Source organism: Aedes albopictus, chromosome 3 (genome assembly GCF_035046485.1).
Source record: "Aedes albopictus strain Foshan chromosome 3, AalbF5, whole genome shotgun sequence".
Classification (NCBI taxonomy): Eukaryota; Metazoa; Arthropoda; class Insecta; order Diptera; family Culicidae; genus Aedes; species Aedes albopictus.
In genome coordinates, this window is record NC_085138.1 from 444,781,346 (window position 1) to 444,805,756 (window position 24,411).

The following is a 24,411-nucleotide window of genomic DNA, read 5'->3' on the forward strand; positions in this document are numbered from 1 at the left end:
CTTGTAAAACCAATAACGCTGCACAGTAGGCCTGGCCACTTTAATGCTTGTAATACATTTCTGATGCACTGCAAGCATTAATAATGACAAGAAAAATGGTAGAATTAGTCGGTTCTATCATTTTCCAGGATTCTTTCAATGAATGACTGTTTATCTGTAGACTAGACTAGACTAGAAAAAAATGGTTTCTTATTTAAAAAGGAATAGCATAAAAAATCCAATTATATAAAAAACATCGACCAAAATCGATTCGTGGTGGTGCGTAGAAAGCCCCTCCTCCTAAAACGAAGCGGTTGGTTGTGGTGCGTGGTCTATGATACATAAGTGGAGAACCTGATCGCTTCATATTTTTTTAATTATTTGACCACACCCCCAACCCCTCCCCCCATTAGTCTGCACAGTGGACCTCTTCATTTTAATATTTGTATCACATCTTTGATATGTTGAAACTATTAATACTGACAAACAATCAGAAAGAATTTTGATATTTCTAAGATTCAATTCAATACTGGCTGTGCAAGAATTAGAATTGAAAAGATTAGAACATATTTTGTTGAACTATCTGGATACAAGGTTATTAATCGATATATATTCGTTATCGCCGATAAAGTAAACGTCTGTTATTGATAATTGTCGATCACGATAACGTCTTCAGACAACTTCGTCATCGGCAATACAGTTAACTGTGGAGATTATCGACACGATAACGTCTCCGGAAAAATTTCTTCATGATCTGAACCGTTGTTGATGCCGTCACTACGGTAACCTTTATCGTGATCGAGTATGCGTTGAGTTAACTGTCGATAATTTATCGGTGAACAACCTTGATCTGGAAGTTATACCTTGAAGATTATATTGCCGAATCTCTGTTTTGCCTTTCTCGTACACTAAGTGTACTGGAAAGGCTATATATTCACTTAAAAAATGATTTTTCGAAAAAAGGCTCGGAGGATCAAGTCGAATATACCAATCACCTCAGTTCGATGATTTGAGATGATGTCTGTATGTGTGTATGTACGTGTGTATGTATGTATGTCTGTGCGCAAAATAAGTTCACTCACTTTTAAGGCCCTTCTCATTGGCCGATTTTTCGGATTATAGCTCGAATGGAACCGGAGTTTTATCGAATTGTTTGCTATTAAAATTGGTTCAGATCGGTCAAGGCGTTCCGGAGTTATGGCCATTTCAGTGATCCGGACCAGAACCGGCAGAACTGTCTGTATTTAAAACTTAACCAAGTCCCATCATGCGACACATCAAACAGCAGCGAGTTTTGTAGCCTTCAGCGTGGTTGACGAATTTTATGCGGAAATCAACACTGAAGAACAGAAATTCCACGATGTCGGTCCAAAATGGCAGCCTAATATTGAAGATGGCGGCTTCAAATTCAAGATGGTGGCTGTTTAATTGAGCTTTAGGCTCTAAAGTCATTGAATATTGATATTTTTGGTATGGGGAAGAAGTCTGCACCCCAAAAATGGTAACCGGAATATCCAATATGGCGCCCTTAAATTCAAGATGATGGCCTAAAATCCAAGATGGCAGCTCCAAATTCAAGATGGCGTCTGTTTAATTAAATTATAGGCTCTAAAACAATGAAATATGCTAGGAAATATGGGTATATTTGGTATGGGGAAGAAGTCTGAACTCCAAAAACGGCGACCAGAATATACAAGATGGTGACCTAAAATCCAAAATGGCGGCTGTTTAATTGAGTTTTGAACTCTAAAACCATGCTAAACCATGCAAAACCTTGCAATATGGGTATATTGGGTATGGGGAGGATGTCCGACGTCCAAAAATTGCGACCAGAATATCCAAGATGGCACCATAAAATACAGGATGGTAGCTCCAAATTCAAGATGTCGACTCAACATTCAAGATGGTGACTGTTTAATAGAGTTTTAAGCCCTAAAACCATATGATATGACGACTAGAATATCTAAGATGGCGGTCTAAAATCAGAGATGGCTACTCCAAATTAAAAGGAAACTATTTAATGGAGTTTTAGGCTTAAAAACTATGCAAAATGGGTATATTTCGTATGGGGAAGATATCTGAAGTTTGAAAATGACGACCGAAATATCCAAGAAAGCGGTCTAAAATCCAAAACGGCGGCTTTAAATTCAAGATGATGGCAGTTTAATTAAGTTTTAGGCCCTTAACCCATTGAATATGGGTATATTTTGTATGGGGAAGTAGAACGTACTTCAAAAATGGCGACTAGAATATTCAAGATGGCGTCTCAAAATACAATATGGCGGCTATTTGATGAAGTTTTTTTGTCTGTATTAACGAGATTTTCAACCCTAGGCTAGTTCATCTCGGATTTGATGAAGTTTTAGGCTCTTAAATCATTGAATATTGGTATATTTGATATGTGGAAGATGTTCGGAGTCCAAAAATGGTGACCGCATTATTCAAGATGGCGGTTTAAAATCTAATATGGTGGTTGTTTAAGTTGTTTAAGTTTTGGGCTCTAAAACAATGGAATATGACTATGTAGTATGGTGAATATGTCCGGAGTCCAGAAATGATGGCCAGAATATCCAAGATGGCGATCTAAAATCTAAGATGGTGTCCCAAATTCAAGATGGCAGCTTTTCAATGTTGTTTTAGGCTAATTCACTATGAGTATATTTGGTTTAGGGAGAATTTCCGGAGTCCAAAAATAGCAACCAGTATAATCAAGATGGTGGTCCAAAATCCAAGATGGCGGCTGTTTATTGGAGTTTTAGGCTCTAAAACCATTCAATATGGGTATACCTGATATGGGGAAGAAGTCTGGACTCCAAAAATGACGATCAGAAGTTTTAGGATGGCGAACTAAAAACCAAAATGGTGGCTCGAAATTCTTAGTTGCGGCTTTTGTAAGAGTTCAAAGCTCAAACATCAAAAGCCAGATAAACGATATAATTAAAGGTGTCATGAAAAGGAATTTTGTTAAACATATGAAAGTGCGATATTTATCAACATGTCACTTGAGTTTTGTTGAAATTAGTTTTCGTAGGCACGATTAAGGAGCCATCACCTGTAGGTGGATTAATTAGGTTTTTTTTTGAAAAATCGTTTGATAACATCTCCTTGTCATAGAAATTGCAGGTAAATTTTTCAAATAATTCTGACACTGAATTTCTGGAAACATCGTTGAATTCCATTAAAACATTTCAGAAAAAAATTTCTTACAAAAATATTTTCAGAATAATTTTTCAAAAGAATACAAGAAACTCCAAGAATAGCAAAAGAAATTCTTGAATTTAAACAGTACATTTTTGACGAGTTCTGCCAGAAATCTAGAATCCGTGATAAATACTCTGTAAAATTAAGCCTAAATTCATCATATTGGCAGACAAACTGAGGAGAAGTATTAAAAAATAAAATTGTGTCAAATTCATATCCATATGTTAAGCGACTAGTAGTATGCCAAACGATGATTATGCCATATGTACCAGATTTTATTGATTTTCTATCTTTTTTTGTCTCTTGTTGACTACAAAGTAACTTCACTCCAGCATCAGAGCACCATCTTCGTTGGTCTTGACTCTTGGGTGATGTTCCTCCAGTTACCCTGACCTTGTAGGGCTGGCATATAGTTTTGAATATTTTCAGATCAAAATTTTGAACATTAGAAAAAAAAAACAACATAAAGAGAAGTTTGTAATATACCTCAGATTATTAATAAAATTCACAGTTTGGAAAACTTTCAAAAATCGTTTTCAAATTCCCAGCTAACACTAAGTCGTATAGGAAGTTGACTAGGATGTTAAAGTGGAGGTCATATGTTTCAGTATTTCGGAAAAAGCCATTGGCTATCAGAATAAGCCTTCAGTATTACCTATACCGATTCTATAAGTTTTGCCGATAATTATCCGGTCCTCCGCGAAACCTACAGTAGTTTAGTAATTGGAATACATTCTTATACACACATTGTTATTATGAAACTTCTCAGCCACTTCTAGAGGGTCGTATGGCGCCCGCGGGCCGCATTTTGGTGATCGCTGACCTATATGGTTTATGCGTTTTACACAGTTCTATTTCAATCTTTTCGTTACCGTTAGTATTACGTGTTGTTTAAGGTTTTCGCATAGGCAGATTGTAGCGAAGGCGGTCCGAATCCTAAAAACTTAATTGAAAATTGTGGGTTTTCTGATAAAAAAACGGATATCTACAAAAATCAAAAAACGGTTGAGAGATTGAAAAATCCAAACATGAATCCAATTGACGGAAAATTATTAAATTATCAACTTTTTCGTACACTGTTGCGTAAGTTTGACACCAACATAAATGTTCAAATATATGACAGTTTACTGTAGTAGATAATGATTAGGTATGCTATGGATTCTACTTTGATAAAAACTCAAAGAAGTCCAATAACTGTTATGTGTCAATTTGAGTAGGTTGAATGCAAAACATTCGCTTTTTATATCAAAGTTTTCAAGTACAAGACACTGGAGACGACCTTGCAGTTGAGGTCGAAATACGTATCTGTCAAAGGATGCAAATTCTTTGTGGAATTAAAAGTAACAGTACTTAACCCGATTTTCTTTTTACTTGCAGGTATTCCACTAACAAGCCCCGGCTCATCATCATCAAAGTATTCATACCTATTGCAGTTTTAAAATTGATCGTCTAAGCATGATATACAGAAAAGTAAAAATATAGGAAGAATATAGTACGTCATAAAGATATTCGTTTAACGCCGTCTATAATTTCCTATAATGTTTTCCAATCAATTCAGCTTGCTTAGAAGATAAATTTCGCCCATTTCTTTCCAGAACAACTTATCTTATGCATTGCTCTTTCAATTAACAGGAAAATAACTTAAAAGTCAAAATATGCTTGCATAAAGAATCCTTGTGAAGGCCTGATATGTAGTACGGAAAAAAATAAGGCCAGATATGTGAACTGTTTTTCTTAATTTATCCTACGGTTATCGAGTTACTTTTCTACAAAATTTATCTTTCTAAGGAGTTCGTGAGACTAATGGAGACGCTTCGTTGTTGATGGCTGACGGCATTTTGCATCACATTCAAAAAAGTGTCTACAGTTGTATTGCGGATTTTACCACGTAAAGGACTACCACATTACTTACCAATGTAACTATCCAGACGCTTCGTTGTTGATGGCTGACGGCATTTTGCATCACATTCAAAAAAGTGTCTACAGTTGTATTGCGGATTTTACCACGTAAAGGACTACCACATTACTTACCAATGTAACTATCCAGGGTTCTACGGAAGCCAAGGGGGCTCCGAGTAAGAAACTCCCCACACTCACACGTTCGCAGAGGAAGCAGCTTAGAACTCTCCGGGAGAAGGGAAAAGACCGGAATGAGGCCTTGTCCATAATCCTGAATAAGGAGAGCGAGCCCACTTCCTCAAAACGCTCGAGAAACGACCTACACAAATCCGCCACAGAGGACCCCAAACAAAAAAGGGTGAAGCACCATCTGGATCCGAGAGAGCGCGCCCAACAGCCCACAAACAGCGCGCCTCAGAAAAACGTGTCTGGATAACAAAACCCACCCATGAGGAAAACAGCTGGTATCAGCTACAGTGATATGGCCAAAAGCGTGAAGGTCGGGATAATACCCAAAGACTTTCCCACCGTCCAACTCACTACAGCCCAGCTAGACCTTCTACAAGAAGCACTCCTGCTCAGAGTAGTTCAACAACGAAACGAGCCAATAAAACCCAAATTCAACAACCTCATCTACAAGTCCGGTTACATGGTTCTAATCTGTAAGGATCAAGAGACTGCTGAGTGGTTAAAGAGAATATCCCCATCCATGAAACCCTGGGAAGGTGCAGAGCTGATGGCAATGGACGAAGTGGCGATTCCACGTCCAGAGATGATCCGAGCATTCTTCCCACAAAGCTCCAGCTATGACAACGACCGAATAAAGGCTCTCATAGAAAGCCAAAATGACATCACAACAACTAATCGGCGTATTGTGAAACGATCCATTCTGAAAGACATTCATGTCGAATGGATCTTCACAGTAGAGGGTGCGTCGATGGAAAAGTTGAAGAAGTCCAAATACACCCTCAACTACCGATTTGGTGAAATCCAACTAAGGAAGATTACAGATCAACCGACTGCCGATACCGCCAATCCGACTGGAAGGCCGACCCAAGAGCAATCTGAGGAGGCCTCCTGTTCGGGCAAGGTTCGGCTAACTGGAAAGCCGACCCAAGAGAAATCTGAGGAAGCCTCCGGTTCGGGCGAGGTTAGTAAATCTCACCCCAAAAGCACCATAAAGGCTAGTCAGTCCGCCTCTAAAGGAAAAGCTCGAAGCTTACATGCGACTCCCTGCTCTAGTGGTACCAAACCAAAGGTATCTAAACAGGGCAAAGGGAGTGCAAAAAGCGACAGTTTGACCACAGAGGCGAAACTGGCGGGCCAGGTCGCTACAGGGAAGAGAAACAACTCAAACTGTAACACCAAACGACACCCTGATGATCCGCAACATCCAAAGCCGGATAGTCGTCGTCCGGAAAAAAGCGGTAACCCCGGAAATGGCGACTAAAGTTCTGCAAGTGAACCTCCACCATGCTGAGAGCGCCACGGGTGTGCTCTGTCGGAGGTTCACCAAAGAGAATCTAACCGTGGCCCTCATTCAAGAGCCATGGGTCAATAAATCCAGAATACAAGGTATTCCACAACACTCATGTAAGTTGGTATATGATGACAGCCAGCTTTCTCCTAGAGCGGCTATTTTATTACATAACAACTGTAAATACTTTCCAATTTCAGAATTCATAAAAAGGGACATCGTAGCTGTCAGGATGGAGGTACCTTCCGCTAGAGGAAGTAGAGAGATCTTGATGGTCTCGGCATACTTCCCAGGTGACGTGGACGAAATCCCTCCTCCAGAAATAGCTGCGCTCGTAGCCTACAGCCACCGACACAACATCCCCTTCGTCATATGGTGTGACGCGAATGCACATCACACCGTATGGGGAAGTACAAATATAAACACCAGAGGTGAGTACCTGTTACAGTTTCTCTCTTCCAAGAACATTGACATTTGTAATGTTGGTGACAAGCCCACGTTTGAAAACCTCATTCGTCAGGAAGTTTTGGACTTGACTCTATGTAGTCGGTCTATCTCTGATAAAATAAAAAAACTGGCATGTTTCTGAAGAAATATCAATGTCAGACCACAAACACATCATCTTCGAATGGGAAGGGGGTCTAACGTTATAAAAAACGTTTAAAGATCCTAAGAAAACTGATTGGGAATCCTACTCAGCTATCCTACAATCTGAAGAGTACATCATAGAAAGTCACATCAAGTCCATTACACAATTAGAAGATGCGTCCAAATCCATTAAAAACAAAATCCTTAATGCCTACCAAGAGAGCTGTCCAACTAAATCAATTAGTTCGAGCAGAGACGTTTCATGGTGGAATAAAACTCTTGAGAAGCTTAGGAAAACTGCGCGTAGGGAATTCAATCGTGCCAAGCGAACCGGCGATTGGAGCCTATACAGAAAGGCCCTGACGAACTACAACAAAGAAATAAGGTCAGCCAAACGGAAATCGTGGATTCTAATGTGTGAAAGCATAGAGAATACACCCGTAGTGGCCAGACTCCAAAAAACTCTTTCAAAATACCACTCCAATGGTGTGGGTAGCCTCCGAAAGACGGATGGTTCGCTCACTGTAGAGCCTAGCGATACACTGAGCGAATTGTTAAAGATCCACTTCCCTGATTCAATCCCTGAGTCGAGCATCGGCGACCAAGACACTGGAATTGCTGTCTCAAATCCACAAGAGATCCAATCATGGGTTTCTGGATCTAAAAAAGACGCAATAAAGGTTGCAAAGGAAGCTTTCACTCGGGCCAGGGTTGAGAGGGCTGTGAGATCTTTCGAGCCATTTAAGTCTCCTGGAATGGATGGAATATTCCCAGTTGATCCAAAAAGAGGAGAAAACACTGGTTCCACCATGTTTAGGGCGAGTCTGGTTTTGGGGCATATACACAACGATTGGCGTCAAATCCTGCATTCCGAAGACAGGCAGGAAAGAGAGTTAAAACCAACCCCAAAGCATTCAGGCCGATAAATTTATCCTCTGTAATGCTCAAAATTATGGAAAAGGTACAATGCGAGTACATAAATCACAAATTTATGAAAGCAATGTCTTTGTCAAAAAACCAATTCGCTTATCAAAGTGGAAAATCTACGATCTCGGCACTACATACGGTAGTTCAAAAGATCGAAAAAACACTTAATGCAAAATAAATTGCTCTTGTAGCATTTCTTGATATTACTGTTAAAGCAGCGAGGGGGTGTCCGCAAGGCGGAGTGCTTTCTCCTTTGTTGTGGTCACTGGTGGTGGATGAGCTTCTAGACAGCTTAGAGAGAAGAGGCTTCGAAGTGGTTGGATATGCTGATGACGTTGTCATTATTGTACGAGGCAAATTCGAGAGTGTTATCGTGGAAAGAATGCAATCTGCTCTAAATCACACTTTTTCCTGGTGTCATAAGGAACAACTAGGCATAAATCCTACAAAAACTTCCATTATCCCTTTCACCAAACGGAGGAAGGTCCAACTGAAACCCCTTTTCTTGAATCAGACACAACTAGTTTATTCAAGCGAAGTAAAATATCTAGGTGTCATACTCGACGCAAAACTGAATTGGAACTCTCATCTCCAATCAGTTGTGCAGAAAGGTCTCAATACACTTTGGGTTTGTTCAAAAACCCTGGGTAAAAGATGGGGCCTAAAACCAAGTATGATCATGTGGATATATAAAACCATTGTTCGTCCCAGGACTACTTACGCTTCCCTTGTCTGGTGGCCTAAAACTAATGAGGCTGCTGCAAGGGCGAAGCTCAACAAAATCCAACGCACCGCTTGCATAGCGATCACTGGTGCAGTTCGTAGTACACCCACTTAGGCCCTAGACGCAATGCTTCACCTGCCCCGGTTAGATCAATTCATAAAGCTGGAAGCGGACAAAATGCTCTAAGGTTAAAGAGAACAAAAACACTGCTGTCGGGAGACCTTACGGGTCACCTCAGCATATTAAATGAATTTCCATAAATCCCGCAATAGGAATTTGTAGTGACTGGATGGAAACGGTAGTCAATTATGACTTACCTTACGAAGTGCTCATTCCTTCCCGCCAGGAGTGGGAAGGAGGTGGACCCAGCGTTCCAACAGGCTCTATAAATTTCTTCACAGATGGTTCGAAAATGAATAATCTGACAGGCTCCGGAATCTATGGCCCTAGAACAAAAATCTCTGTCCACTTAGGACAGTGGCCCACAGTATTTCAGGCGGAAATATATGCAATATTAGAATGCGTGTTATTATGCCTGAGGAGAAAGTATAGGTTTGCAAAAATATGTATTTTCTCTGACAGCCAAGCGGCTCTTAAGTCGCTTAATAACTACACTTGTAACTCAAAGCTAGTGTGGGAATGCATTCTGGCTTTGAAAAACTTATCCATACGCAATCGAGTCTACCTATATTGGATCCCAGGACATACGGGTCTAGAGGGAAACGAGATTGCTGATGAGCTAGCCAGAAATGGATCTAATGAAAGGTTCATTGGCCCTGAGCCCTTCTGCGGGATCTCAGACTGCTCTGTAAAAATGGAACTGAACAAATATATGGTCAGTCAAATCACATCAAACTGGAATGCACTTCCCCATACGAGCCAATCCAAAAGGCTCGTAACGATAAACCCCAAGAAAACCCAACAACTATAAGGTCTCAACAAAAGGGATCTCAACATCTACACTGGCCTAATAACTGGACACTGCCCCTGCAGATACCATCTACAAAAGATCGGAGCAATCCAAACCTCAAATTGCCGCTTCTGTGACGAGGAGAGGGAAACATCAGAACACATCCTCTGCTATTGCAGTGCACTCACTCAACGTAGGTTCAAAGTTCTCAGCAAGCCCTTTTTAGGGCCTGCTGACATATGGATCTTATCTCCCAAGGACGTGGTTGGCTTCATAAAGCTAGTCTCGCCAGAATGGGGGAGTCACATACTGTAACTCAGGATCTCTATTCATCAATAATAGATGGTCTTGAGTTCAGTCGATACCAAGGTATCTCAGTGACAAATATGTTACTGAGATAACTTGCGTACCTCACAACAAAAGGGTATATCACAATAGTTCTAAAATCTGGACGCAGTGATCTTCACCCGACAAACGAGAGATCCATCCTTTACCGATATCAAAAACTCTTTCCCACAACAACTGTGGAGACGCAGAGGTCATATTGGTCTCGTTCCTTTCCTCGATAACCGTAAAGACGTAGCTATCGCCGTTATTGACTTTCTGAAACTTGGAGCCCTCGCTGTCAGAGATGCATATTGAAGATAATCAACCCCATTGTTGCTGTAATGTCCAATATTGATTGTTCTAGCCAATCCTTGAGTAGCAACCACGAAGTGCGCGGTTGTCTTTGCCCATGCTCAAGATTGAATGGTTCTTGAATTAAGGAAGTTAGTTGTTGAATCCATAGAAAGTTTGAAAACACAAAAAGCATTTTTAATTGCATTATCATGTACCTACTGATAAATGTAGAATTTTTTTAAGCATCACGATAAAAAACTAAAGCAACATTCGAAATGGATCATCAACACCCTGCATATTATTAGGCAGAATCAATTTAAAAGCTTGAAAATGAGGAAAATGAGAAGAATAATTCTATAAACGGTCCAGCATCGTCCACCTAACATCAATACACATATTGTTTTCAACTGTAGATTACCTTCCTCTTATTATAAATGAAATATCATAGGCAATGAGTTCAAGATTATCGAAAAGCAAAACATGTACTCACCTCTCGGTATCTTTCATGTATCTCGTGTTATTAATGATGATCTTAAAAAACGACAATCCGAAAAAGGAATCTCAAGGATCGTCGTCGGTCATGGTCTTCCGCAACACACCGATGGCCAGTCAAAAACTTGCAAAATCATACCACACACTGCTGCTAGTAAACAGAATAGCATTCGAAAATATCGAATACTGACACCCAACGGCTACAACACATGACTACAGATCCATAAATAATGTGCCCAAAGGGCATCAGCCACTACAGTCGGGCTGCTGCTGCTGCCGCGTTCTCTCCAGTCGAGAGAAATACAAACTTGTATCCACCATAGGCAACGCCACTTCACCACCACAGCCACAAAAGGCCACAAAAAAGCGGCTTGCCGCTGCCACTAAAATAATAAAACAGCAATAGCCCTGTGGCCGAAGCCAATCGAAAGCTCCATGCATAAACACTACCGATATTTACACACAGCTCACAAACACCGCACGGCCCATCGGAATCGAATAGCGCTTACTCAACTCAAACGAGTCGACGCAAAAATAAACCGCAAAATTTGCTTAATTATTTAAATAAACAATAATACAAACATCACTAGCAAGCAACCGACCGCTCGATCGCTAAGCTGTCTTTTCTGGACAACGACGACGTTCCAACTTGATAAGACTAACAAGTCACAACCTTTTGGTTTCATTGATTTTGATTTGTACACCGCACACTTCAAAAGCGGATGTGCGACATCCTCTTCCAAGTTGTCGCGACGATTCGTACTGACTGCGTACAAAAAAAAACGACAAAATGCACACGCACAGCTTGTTTGATGCGTAGCAATGGTGCGACTGAATTGTAAGTCGAAAAGGCACTCGACGCGACTCAACGCCTCATTCGTGCACGATGTCTCTCTTCCTTCCCATCTGAGTAAGCTATTACCCATTTATGTCGAAGTCGGCGATCCGGAGGTGTGTGGTGGAGTCCGTATGCTGTTATGCTCACGTTTTCAGGTATTGTTGACGTACTTGATCGCGTACAGTTTTCCGCCGAATTGGACGCCTTCGAAGTAAGTCGGTTTCTAGAGGAAGAAATATAAGATTGATCCTCATGAATTGGAGTTTCCAGTGGCATCAAGTCAAAAAGGAATCCAAATTTTCATAATTGTTGGAACCTAAGAACTAACTTGAATAGCTGCTTAACCCTTTAGTACGATATTAGGGTCTACATGACCCTGACAGGTTTGCTGAATGTGCACTACGCTGTGAATATTTTGTACAAGAATTTAAAAACAAGAAAGTTTGAAATATTAAATAAAACGATTTAAACATTTAGAAGTGTAACTTGGAGAGAAAAACCCTCAGATTTTTTTTTTTATAAAGAAGAACCACAAATGGAGACGCATGGCTGTTTGTTCCACAAAGAGTATATGGAAAAGAACGTTGCTTCTATCGTTAGCCGCAATCATGTACTTCGACAATCTCGTTGTTGGCCTTTTCAGAAGAATAAAACCTTCTAATTCCTGCTATTTCAGTGCTGATTAGATCAATATTTTTTCGCAAAACCTTTTTTGCCTTTAATATGTGACAGCAACATTAGTAGGAGAAAATATAGGTAGCAGAAAACCCTTTATTAAAAAAAAATCATTGATTTATTGCGACATTTGCACCCACTTGGACTCGGCCCAAATTCATTATTATCACAGTCGAGTTTTGCACACGACTTTGCAGCGGCTTGCGTTCACAAGTTAGGTTGAGTGCATGACAGGAGCGTCGGATGCAAAATAGGATAGCAAAGTAAGTTTGAGAAGTATGAAATGTCGCTGAGACATGATGATCTAGTGGATTCTCAAATAATCACAGTAGTTAATGAGAAACCCAATAAAAAGATAGGCTTTGTGCAATATCGATTTTAATTTTTAAAGCCTTTATTTTTCAGTGTAGGAATTTATTTGCTATTTTAAGGATGTCGCAGCAAAATCTATCAGTGGTCAGATATGCCCTCTATTTCAAATCAGTTCTCATTACCAAGCCAATCTCTTTAGATCACATTAGGCACTCATCAGCCACAAAACCCTAAACCCCCTGTTGCGCATATTAGGTTGCGATAAATAATTTAGAATAACAAATTGAATAAAATGGAATCCGAAGATGTGTTTTTACCCCGTAATAAAGTGTCGTTCATGTCTTGAACGCCGCGAGTGATCCTCAATTACCCCGAATTCCTGAACATTCGTAAAACGGTTACTAAGGATATTTTCCAAAACTTCATGTGTTGCAAACACTTCAGTGTGGAGTGATTTTGAGATTTTATACGAATTGGTTGTGGTTTGTTATAAACTAGTGGTTTGTTATAAAATAGTGCAAGAAGGGCCCGTAAGTGTTATGCAGTTTTCTCCGTCAGTTACTGTTAGTCCATAGTTTAGTAGACTACCGTACTACGCCACCATCCACGCTACTTCCAAAACCCACCACCAGAAGGAAAACGAAGTCCTTTTGGAATCTGAAAGGGATGGCAGACGCTGAAACAAGACGGAAAGATGTCTGTGCACGAATGGGCTAACAGGCATGAAAAACGGCAGTACAATGTCTCGGGTCACTGTCCGAATACTGGAGTCCAGTGACCCCACTACACTCCATTCCATGGAGAGTCGCAGAAGAACCACTAACCGAAATGATTGAAGGAACAGACATAAGGAGAAAATTTCTGTTGCGCCGCTATCCCAGGATTCTGCAAGATAAGGATCAACGGAGTGACATTAACTTTCTTAGCAACGTCACTCCCATCGTTTTTGCTTCACATGATTACACATACTATACGGAACAGTCGACTAGATGTCGTCGTTCTACTATTTATTTAAAATATACTCATTAACACTGCACAGTAGGCCTGGCCTGATCGCTTCAATAACAAGAAAAATGCTAAAAGTAGTCTTTTTTATAATTTTTCCGGATTCTTCCAAGAGATGGCTGTGTATGTGTAGTAGGGTGGGGCTTTCAAAAAATCTCTCCTATATATGATTTCTCAAGTGGAAAGTGATCTACTAGTCGAAATAAGTCAGCTGTACAAAAATGAGCGATTTCGGTTGATATTTTGGGGTGGCGCAAAGGGTTCAAGTGAAATTTTTGCTAGAACAAACTTTCAAAAATCATTTCAAATTTAATTTTCAAACTTATTTTTTCTAGACTAAATCGGTGATTCTAGAACCCGATTGGGCCAAATTTGTGCTCAAAATATCTCCACTGGTTTCCGAGATATTTGAGAAAAATGTCATATTTTGGTACCAAACCCAAAAAATACTGAAAAACGACATTTTTTTTTCAAATATCTCAGAAACCAGTAGAGATATCGCAATTTTGAGCACAAATTTGGCCCAATTGGGTTCTAGAATCACCGATTTAGTCTAGAAAAAATAAGTTTGAAAATTAAATTTGAAATGATTTTTGAAAGTTTGTTCTAGCAAAAATTTCACTTGAACCCTTTGCGCCACCCCAAAATATCAACCGAAATCGCTAATTTTTGTACAGCTGACTTATTTCGACTAGTAGATCATTTTCCATTTGGGAAATCATATATCGGAGAGATTTTTTGAAATTAGCCCCACCCTAATGTGTAGGCTATATTTTTCTTTCGACTAATATATAAGACCGAAGATGATGAACCATACACATTATTTCGTGAATGGAAAAACGAGCATCTTACTAATGAATGGCACCACCATCGTGAAACACACTCCGTTCTACATGCAAAGCGTAACATAGGAACCCGAAATTATAAGCTAATATCGTTACTTGGATTAACGGACTGAACAAAGTAAAAAATATACAAACGCTTGTCGCAATAATAATAAAATATCAAAGAACTTTATGTTGCTTTCTAATACTTTACATATGTTCACAATAGATAAATAGCATGAAACGAGCTCACCAATTTATTTGCATCTATCTTTCCAGCGGTGGTTGTACACCCGCGTAACGTTTTGACGTGTTATTCTCTCCGCGATGTCCACATTTCCATTGTTTACTAGTAGTTGCTTCGTCGTAGCGTCGTAACACACGCACATACACACATACGGTGGCACGCGGAATTTCTGCGACCGACGAGCCCCAGTTATCACTTTGTATTGATGGCGACGTCGTCGAAAGTACCACCATTCAGAACGCCGTTTGTGCTCGAACTAAAAAAACACACATACGACGGCATGCGAAGCGGAACTTCTGCGACCGATGAACTCGAGCTATCACTTTTCACTCCAATTTGGCACAGAACGATAATATCGATTAACCCCTTGAAGAAGACCAAAAAAGTAGTCGAAACGTTGGGTAAAATCAAACACAATGATGACCCGATTTTGTCAGCCCCCGATTTTGGCAGCTCTAGAAATGCCATGAATACCAGGTCCCAACGCACCACCTGTTCATCGACTTCAAGGCGACATACGACAGTATCGACCGCACAGAGCTATGGAAAACCATGGACGAGAACAGCTTTCCCGGGACGCTTACCAGGCTGATAAGAGCAACGATGGACGGTGTGCAGAACAGCGTAAGGATTTCGGGTGAACTATCCAGTTCATTCGAATCTCGACGGGGACTACGACAAGGTGATGGACTTTTCTGCCTACTATTCAACATCGCCCTGGAAGGTGTTATGCGACGAGCCGGGCTCAACAGCCGGGGTACGATCTTCACGAAATCCAGCCAATTTGTCTGTTTTGCGGATGACATGGATATTATTGCTAGAACATTTGGAACGGTGGCAGAACTGTACACCCGCCTGAAACGTGAAGCAGCAAAGGTCGGACTGGTGGTGAATGCGGCTAAGACAAAGTACATGCTGGTAGGTGGGACTGAGCGAGACAGGACAAGCCTTGGCAGCAATGTTACGATAGACGGGGATACTTTCGAGGTGGTGGAGGAATTCGTCTACCTCGGATCCTTACTGACGGCTGACAACAACGTGAGCCGTGAAATTCGGAGGCGCATCATCAGCGGAAGTCGGGCCTATTACGGGTTCCAGAAGAAACTGCGGTAAAAAAGATTCACCACCGCATCAAATGCACCATGTACAAGACGCTAATAAGACCGGTGGTTCTCTACGGATCAGAGCTGCGCAAAATCAGCCTTGCCAGTTCACCTCAGTTGACTACTGATATTGCTCCACCGTCACTATCACTGCAGCCCGATCAGGACGACGATGACAGACGACGACTTGATATTGACCGACACCCTGGATCCCTATCATTGCAAATTTACTGATATTTTTGTGGTTTTAGCCAAAACTTTTTTCATGACTAACGTACAATGCTAGTTAAATTGAACTTTATTCTAGAATTGCATTCTGGTAATCCTCTATTCGGATTTCAAAACGAATTTTAAAGATGACCTATCACTGATATTCCACACCAACACAGTCAGTCCTGTTCTGATGGAAAATGAAAAGTGACAGTGACGCCACAGAGCGCACGCTGACTTGGATCGCAGTCGGCCTATCAAAATGAGCTATTTGCTTACCATAGGGCACTGCATGAAATTATCTCCTTCTCTTTCACTCTTACATAAACTTTGTAAACAACAAGGCCAAGAAACGTCAAAATCCCATACAAAATCAAAACAGTGCAGTGCCCTATTGATAGTGATAGGGTGCAACTCTGCTACGGATACGAGACATGGACGATGCTCGAGGAGGACCTGCAAGCACTCGGAGTTTTCGAGCGACGCGTGCTACCCAAGCAACACACATGTTATAATAGAGTTACGACAGCGCAAGTTTTGGTTGTATAGAAGTTTATTTTACGTAATTCTAACATTGTGTTGAAATAACGTTAAATAAACTTCTATACAACCAAAACTTGCGCTGTAGTAACTTTAATATAACATGTGTGTTACTTGGGTAAGGACGATCTTCGGCGGCGTGCAGGAGAACGGTGTGAAACGGAGAAGGATAAACCACGAGCTCGCTGCACTCTACGGTGAACCCAACATCCTGAAAGTGGCTACAGATGGGGCTACAGATGGGAAAGATGGCTACAGGGCATGTTGCAAGAATGCCGGACAACAACCCTGTAAAGTTGGTGTTTGCTAACCATCCGGTTGATACAAGAAGGCGTGGAGCATAGAGAGCACGATGGGCGGACCAGGTGGAGCGTGATCTGGCGAGAGTTGGGCGTGACCGACGATGGAGAGCTGCAGCTGCGAATCGAGTATTATGGCGGCAAAAATTCAGTGTTATCATGAATTTGATGTTGAACTAAATAAATAAAATTGAAAAAAAAACATGATGATGATGATGAAACTGGGCTTGTTAGTGGAAAACCGGTAAGTAAAAATAAAATCGGTTAAAGTACTTTTCCTTTTAATTCACATTAGTTCAGTTGAAGTCTTTTGGCGTCATATGTATATAAATCTCGTAACGAACATATCTTGCGTCACTTTTGAAAACAGCCAAATATGCAAACTAACATATTTCTGTTCCATTAAAGGGTGCCCTAAAGGTGTCTAACCCTGTTCAACCATTATTGTTTCAAACTGCTGAAAGACTCTTCTTCTTGGTTACCTCTTGAACAGGACAAACGTAAACGTTGCCTGTTGATACGTCAAAATCCACAAACCTGCTGAGCTGAGGTAGAAATGACTTCTCTGGCTGAATCTCGTTCGAATATGGATGTAAAACATGATGTAAAATTAGTTTCTTCTCTGCCTTCATGCCTCCAGGGATTTCTCCAAGAATATTTGATCCAACTGGTTTATGAACGGCCCCTTGCTATGATTGTCACAGAGATTCCTCTAACATTTTCTCCTGAGATTTCTCACCGAAATTTGTTCAAGAAATTCCATCATTAATTCTTCTTAGGTTTTCTCTCAGAATTACTTTGGAAACCCTTCGGGAATTAATATTGAGATTTTTCTCGGCTTCATAAAAATAACACTCCCTCACAAACGCGAGTGTGTTGTGGATTGGCGTCTATACCGAAATAGAGATGGGTTTGTGAAAAAGGAGTGTTCGCGGTGTGGCTTAAGAGTCAGTTTGACTTTCTATTCCGCAGAATCATTACCTGTTCTGTGGCTTAGTTAATTAAAGCTCCGGTCTAGTGAACATGGTTTCGTGGGTTCAAATCCCACCAGAATGCGTTTTTTTTCACAAAATTCATCTCTAAATTTGTCATTAAGCAACATTTCGTGCCTATTAATCAATTACAAGTTTTTCCAGTACGATTCAGACATACTAGCAAATCTGGTAAAATGCCAGTAAAGGGCAATATGTATCATTGTGAGATATGTCCATAAGATTTTTTTCCTATAATTCCTCCTGTAATACCTCCAGAAGGTTTTCTTGATATTCCTTCAGATTCCTTGTTGGTAATTCTGCAAGACTTTTCCCATGAATTTCTACAGGAGCTTCTCCAAGGATGTATCTAGAAATTTTTCCTAGAACTACTCCTTGGATTCATCCTGGAATTTATCTAGGGCTTCTTTTAAAATTTTGTTGAGGTTTCCATCAGGACTTTATGCTAGGATTTCTCCAGAAATTATACCGGATATTCACCTTGGTGTTTCTCCGGGGATCCTCTAGAGATTTCTTAAGAAAATGTACATGTGAATGCCTTCAGGAGTTTCTCCAGAAATTACTGAATCAATTTATCCAGAAATTCCTCGGGTGATTTCCAACATTCCTCTAAAGATTTACATTTAGGGCTTCTTCCATGAATTTCCAGGTTTCTGTTGGGATTCCTCCAGGCTTTCCTTGTGGAATCCTACAGGAATATCTTTTGGTATTACTTAAGGAAATCCACTTGCCATTTCTTCCTGAATTCCTGCAGATTTTCAAGTTTTTTTTGCTGAGAATTCTTCTGGAATTCATGCTAGAATTTTCAAGTTATTTCTGTAGGAATTCCTTCAGGAATTGCTCCAGATATTCCCCACAACTTTTTTCAGGAATCCCCCTGGATGTTACACATAAGATGCGACGCGAGACAGGACACAACACTTATAGTTCTTACAACAAAAGTGCTTGTTGTAAGAACTATAAGTGTTGTGTTCTGTCTCGCGTCGCATCTTATGTGTATTGTCGAGGTTCTTACGTTAGCACAAACCTCAAGAAATTGAAGTGCCCCCTGGATGTCTTTATAAATTATGTCTACAGTCCTAACAGCAATTTCTTCAGAGATTTGATTAAGAATTCCTCCAACGTTTATTCTAGGAACTACTCCAGGAAATTTTCAAGGAGTTCTTCTGAGGATGCCTCTAAAAATTTCTCAGGAAATTACTGCCGTTCTAAGCATATCTGTACCATGTTATTTTTCTACGCATATTGTCCCACTGCTCTAACTTAAGTTCTATCTTAAAATCGATGCCAGAAAGATGCTTAACGTTATCGTGGAATATTCATTTGTGATGCTAAATGGAAAAGCTATCAAATCAACTTCAAATGGCTCTGTTACTGATACAAACACGGGAAGAATGCAAAACAACATGGGACAGATATGCTTAGAAGGGCAGATTACTCAAATGACTCTCTACATCTCGATATTGAAGGGACCATCGAGATAGGGAGAGATCGAACACAAGAACCAATTTGAAATGCACATTAGATTGAAAAATCGTCCGTAAAGCGCAGTTTCGAGTTCGAAAGGAATCGCTCAAGAAACTTCTTGAGTGTTTCCTGGCAGAAACTTTCGTCGGTGACTGCCATTTGAAATGTCATTTCTTCGCTACTGCATACTCCGATCGAAGAAAAACCGGTTTCTTGTGCGATTCAGGCAAGGAATTTCCCATGCATCAAGATAGGCTGAGAAATTCCTTCTGATCTGCAAACAGCGCTTAACTAGGAAAAACCGTCAACAAACAGATGTCACTTCGCCTACCCAGAATGTTTTGCACCTAAGAAACGAGATCTAGCAACCTGAAAAACCAGGCCACGGTGCCCCCGCAGACCGTTATTATAAAATAAAAATGTCCATCAAAACGAAGTTCAGGGATCGATTCCTGGTACCATTCTGCACCTCTGGGCAAATTTTAAAATTATCCCTAGGAGGAATCTCGAGAAATCTCGATTTGATGTTTTATAGGGGGATTAGGGGCATAATGGACACCCTAAGCAAATGAGTATGTTAGACCCGTAAAACTGAGTAAAACTTAACATATTATCAGTTGACTTTCAACTTTAACTTGTTTTCTTCATATTTCAATCATTTACAGCAGGTAGAATGTCTGTATTGTGAAGAAATAATGAATAGTAAACCGTGTGTTTTTCAGGGCTGGCAGGAAAGGTACGGGCGAAATGGACACCCATCGGGGCATAATGGACACCCCTGCATATTTTATGCTTATTCTTTGGTTACATCGACCAGTTAAGTAATTTGCCTACGGAGATTAATACCACAGATATAATACTCCATCTTAGACAAGTTTTCATAACATCAAAGTTAATTAAATAAACTTTAGACTAAAATAATCGAATTGATTTTTTCCAAACTCTCTAAAACGCCTAAAAGTATGCAATGTGCGTGCATCCATTCGCAATTGCCAGTGTTCATTTCGCCCCGAATCGACTACAACATTAAAATTGCTATTTTAAGTAAATTCTGATCAAAAATAAAATATTTCATCCATTGCTAAATCTTCGTATACATGTAGATAAAGTAACAATCAATTTGTTTTTATGGTGGACACACTCAAACACTTGTAATACCTTATTTGATGGTGCTTCGAAATTATAAGAATTTCACCATATGAAAAACATATTTCAATTTCAATGATATTTTGGTTATTTTAGAGCAATATAAATAGTACTTTTGTGAAATAGAACCATGATTTGTTCCTTCACACTTATACATTGAAAGTTTTACATAAAAGTCAACGGTTTCGGAAAAATCAGGGGTGTCCATTTCGCCCCGGGTGTCCATTATGCCCCTAATACCCCTACTGAGAAATTTTAAAGAAATCCATGTTCAGATTGGATAATATTGCTTAAAAACCTACAAAAATTTCCCAAAGTGTTCAAAGTTGTTTCAAACCAGTATATATTTATTATTACTTCAATTATACATATTTACTACTTACCCAACTCAGTTAACTGATTAAACTGACTTAAGTATGTTATGCTAAGCCATACACTAGTTTTAACGAACGCATTTAAAACTAGATTTTTTCATCATTGTTTCATAAACAAAGTTTACTTCCAAATGTTATACATTAAAACTTTCCCCGATTCTACAACATGTTTGCAATTTGCACTCCAATTTTTCATTGCGATATTAGCGTTCTCTGTGGAGTTATGGCAATAAATGTGAAACAGCGTTAAAACATATTTTTTCCTACAATTTTCTACTGAGTTGATTAAGTGCGTTGTGGAATATACGATATACGATCTTCAAAATCAGAATCATTTCTCAGTTTTCTTAAAATGAATAACGCTTTCAGCCACAATAGTCATAAACAAAATTGTTCTTTTTTTCGATATTGCTAAGCTTTTTGAACAGGGGCGCTCAGTATTTAGTATTGTATTGTTCCTTGCTGTAAATGCATCGCTCCTATATGAGGCGAGTATTGACACATAATCGATCCGATGACCGTAAGGATGTGGCCAGCGCCGTTATTGACTTTCAAATGTTGAACTCTCGAATTGTGCACATTAAGAATGATTAGCTAGTCCCAAGCCTAACATTCATTGGTACTCTGTGCAACTTCGATTGCTCTGGTCAATCACGGAGTAGCAACTACGATGTGTACGGTTATCTTCGAATTTAATTTCTTTGATATTGCCTATAATTTTGAACAGTTTTTTGAATGAAAAGTGCTACATATTCTTGCATGTGAAAACTAGAAAATCACTGAGAAATATGTGTTAAATAAAGATCTAATAGTACACCAATTTTGGAAGAACAGGAAACTACGACGTATAATTAGTAATTACAAATTTAGTACGTTGTTGTGGATTCATGACGAAGTAGAATAATATCTTCCAAATGCTATTTCCTTACAAACTAGGATACCACTCGTGAAAATTTGGCGCTATTTCTATGAATGTTGGCTACATTTTTGAAGTAATATGATATACGCGAGGAGAAATACGATGCAACTGATTTTCAATTCGTATCCAAATATTTATTTTTTTCAAAATCACTTAGGTTTTCCATACATTTGGTTGATTATATACAGTCGAGACTCCTGTTAAATACTGCCACCCACTTTATGCCCACCGCAGTTTCTCAACTGTCTTACATCCAATTTAGATGATTTTTTAGTGCTTACTATATACTCCATCATATACAAAAAAAAATGAACTAAATTGGTTAGAGGACAGCCTGGGAAACGCAATGGGCGTAAAGTGGGCGGCAGCGTCTAATAGAAGACCCGACTGTATTTTGATATTTTGATTGGTTTTATCTCAACGGAGCACAGAGGCACACCACAACGCACACAATCGACTCAGTAGAAAATCATAGAAAAAAAAAATGTTTCCATACTTTTTCACATTTATTGTCATAACTCCACAGTGAACGCTGATATCGCTATGAAAATTGGAGTGCAAATTGTAAACTTGCTGTAGAATTGGGAAAAATTTTAATGTATAATACTGGGATGTAAAATATGTTCATAAAATAATGGGGGAAAAATCAAATTTTTAATGCTTACGTGAAAACCGATGCATGGCTTAGCATAACATACTTAAGTCAGTTTAATCAGTTAACTGAGTTGGGTATGTAGTAAATATGTATAATTGAAGTGACGATAATAAATATATACTGGTTTGAAACAACTTTGAACACTTTGGGAAATTTTTGTAGATTTTTAAGTAATATTGTCCATTCTTAACATGGATTTCTTTAAAATTTATCAGTATACAACATCAAATCGAGATTTCTCGACATTCCTCCTAGGGATTATTTTAAAAATTTGCCCACAGGTGCAGAATGGTACCAGGAATCGATCCCTGAACTTCGTTTTGATGGACATTTTTATTTTATAATAACGGTCTGTGGGGGCACCGTGCAGGCATATCCTGGCATATCGACATATGAAGAATAAATCAAGAACAAAAACGAACGAGATCGCATCGAGATATGGGGATATCGAGGTAAGGAGATATCGACATGCAGAAAGGTAAAATGTATGCAGCTTGAAGGGACTGAGCAAACCATCGAGATAGGGAGAGATATCGAGATGTAGTACATCGACATGTAGAGAGTCGACTGTAACCAGGAACTCCTCCAGAGGTTTCTGCAGAATTACGAGACGAACCAGCCAAGGGCTGAAAGTCTCTGTAATAAAGCTAAATCAAATCAATCAATTTCTGCAGAAAATATATTCGGGAATTCTTCAGGAACTTTACCAGACATTTCACGAAGAATTTCTTCATTGATTCCTCTTGTGATTTTTTAAAGTTTTCTCTATGAATTCTTCCTCAGAGATAGATACAAAGGTTTTTTCATGGATTTCTTTATGAATTTCACCAGGGATTCCTCCAGGAATTGGGTTTACTTTTGTGATAAGCGTGCTTTCCCGTTTCTGACGTAACCGCTCTCTGTATAAGGTGTGTGTCATGGCCACGAGGTAGGAGATGTTTTTAGCTTTAACCCTTTGGAGCCGGAGGAGTCAATAAGACCTCGGCGATAAAATCGAGGCCAGCGAGGTTGCGGCAGCAGTGGCGAAATTATTCGGCTCCAAAGGGTTAATAAGCCACTGTGACTCACTGTGACAGTCTGTGAGCAATATTTCATCTATTCTGGTGTGTTTACCGTTCAGAACACTTTGGAAAGAAAACATGGATTATGCTAAGCCACAAAATATTCACTTCCAAAATCCATTTTTTTCTCTGTCCTCAACATTCACTTCGATTTTTGAACACAAAGCCTCAACCACCACTCTCTCCTTGTCTATGGCACCTTTCACTCGCTGCTGTTATGATTGATAAGCTCAGAACCATAATTAAGAGTAAAATAAATAAATAAATAAATAAATAAAACATGTCCCAATGTTCCTCAAAAGTACATGCAACTCCTGTATAACTAAATTTGATCATTTAAGAGTTATACACACTTTTGTAGAACATGTGTGATACTAAGGTATTTTTTTCTTTCCACACTTTGAAGCAGTTCAAATAGATGCGAAATTGTAGTACCCTCGTCGAAATCGGTCATCGCGTGGAAATACTGTGCGCTTATACGCACCCACTGGCACTGGCGTATGTATCAGAAGGCAGTTTGCGACGTACCTTCCGCAAGAGAGAAACAGCAATGATCAAGTGTGGTTGTGAGAGAGAGAGCTTGGGATGTTGAAATCTGTAAAAACAAAGCTTTAGTTTTGAGGGCTCATGACGATATGGGCAATCCTAGTTAGGCCCTTCCTGTAATATGCACATTAACACAGGTATCTGGAGAACATGGGCGTGCTTTGGAGATCAACATGGGGTTTGCCCATATATCAGTTTTAGACTTGATAGCATATCATGCTTTACAACATAGTTAAGCCTAAGCAAATAGGAAAAGTTCATTTTTGCCTTTCTCGTACACCAAGGTGTACCGAAAGGCTATATGTTCACTCCAAAAACGAAAATTTGATAGAGCCTCCGGAGGGGTCAAGTCTTATATACCAATCGACTCAGCTCGACGA

The 24,411-nt window shown here is 39.6% G+C and overlaps 2 protein-coding genes across 3 annotated transcripts in view; one reads left to right on the forward strand and one right to left on the reverse strand.

Annotated features, from left to right (window-relative positions):
• The window catches only part of LOC109407611 (echinoderm microtubule-associated protein-like 2), an 82,106-nt gene extending 70,470 nt beyond the window's left edge, over positions 1-11,636 (reverse strand). For both annotated transcript variants that reach the window (XM_029880331.2, XM_019680740.3), the window contains exon 1: positions 10,817-11,636. The gene's annotated coding sequence lies outside the window, so the exon portion shown is untranslated. The remainder of the gene's footprint in view (positions 1-10,816) is intronic.
• On the forward strand, positions 5,427-7,869 carry LOC134292128 (uncharacterized). Its single transcript, XM_062860893.1, has 2 exons — positions 5,427-6,169; positions 6,230-7,869. The coding sequence occupies exons 1-2, from the start codon at positions 5,528-5,530 to the stop codon at positions 6,527-6,529; spliced, it is 942 nt and encodes a 313-aa protein (XP_062716877.1). The 5' UTR covers positions 5,427-5,527; the 3' UTR covers positions 6,530-7,869.
• Positions 11,637-24,411: the final 12,775 nt, after the last annotated feature.

Excerpts from the sequence above, each read along its gene's own strand:
- LOC134292128 (XM_062860893.1), top strand. The coding sequence starts at position 5,528 with ATGAGGAAAACAGCTGGTATCAGCTACAGTGATATGGCCAAAAGCGTG. Across the intron at positions 6,170-6,229 it reads AGGCCTCCTGTTCGGGCAAG|GTTAGTAAATCTCACCCCAA; the intron begins GTTCGGCTAACT and ends GGTTCGGGCGAG.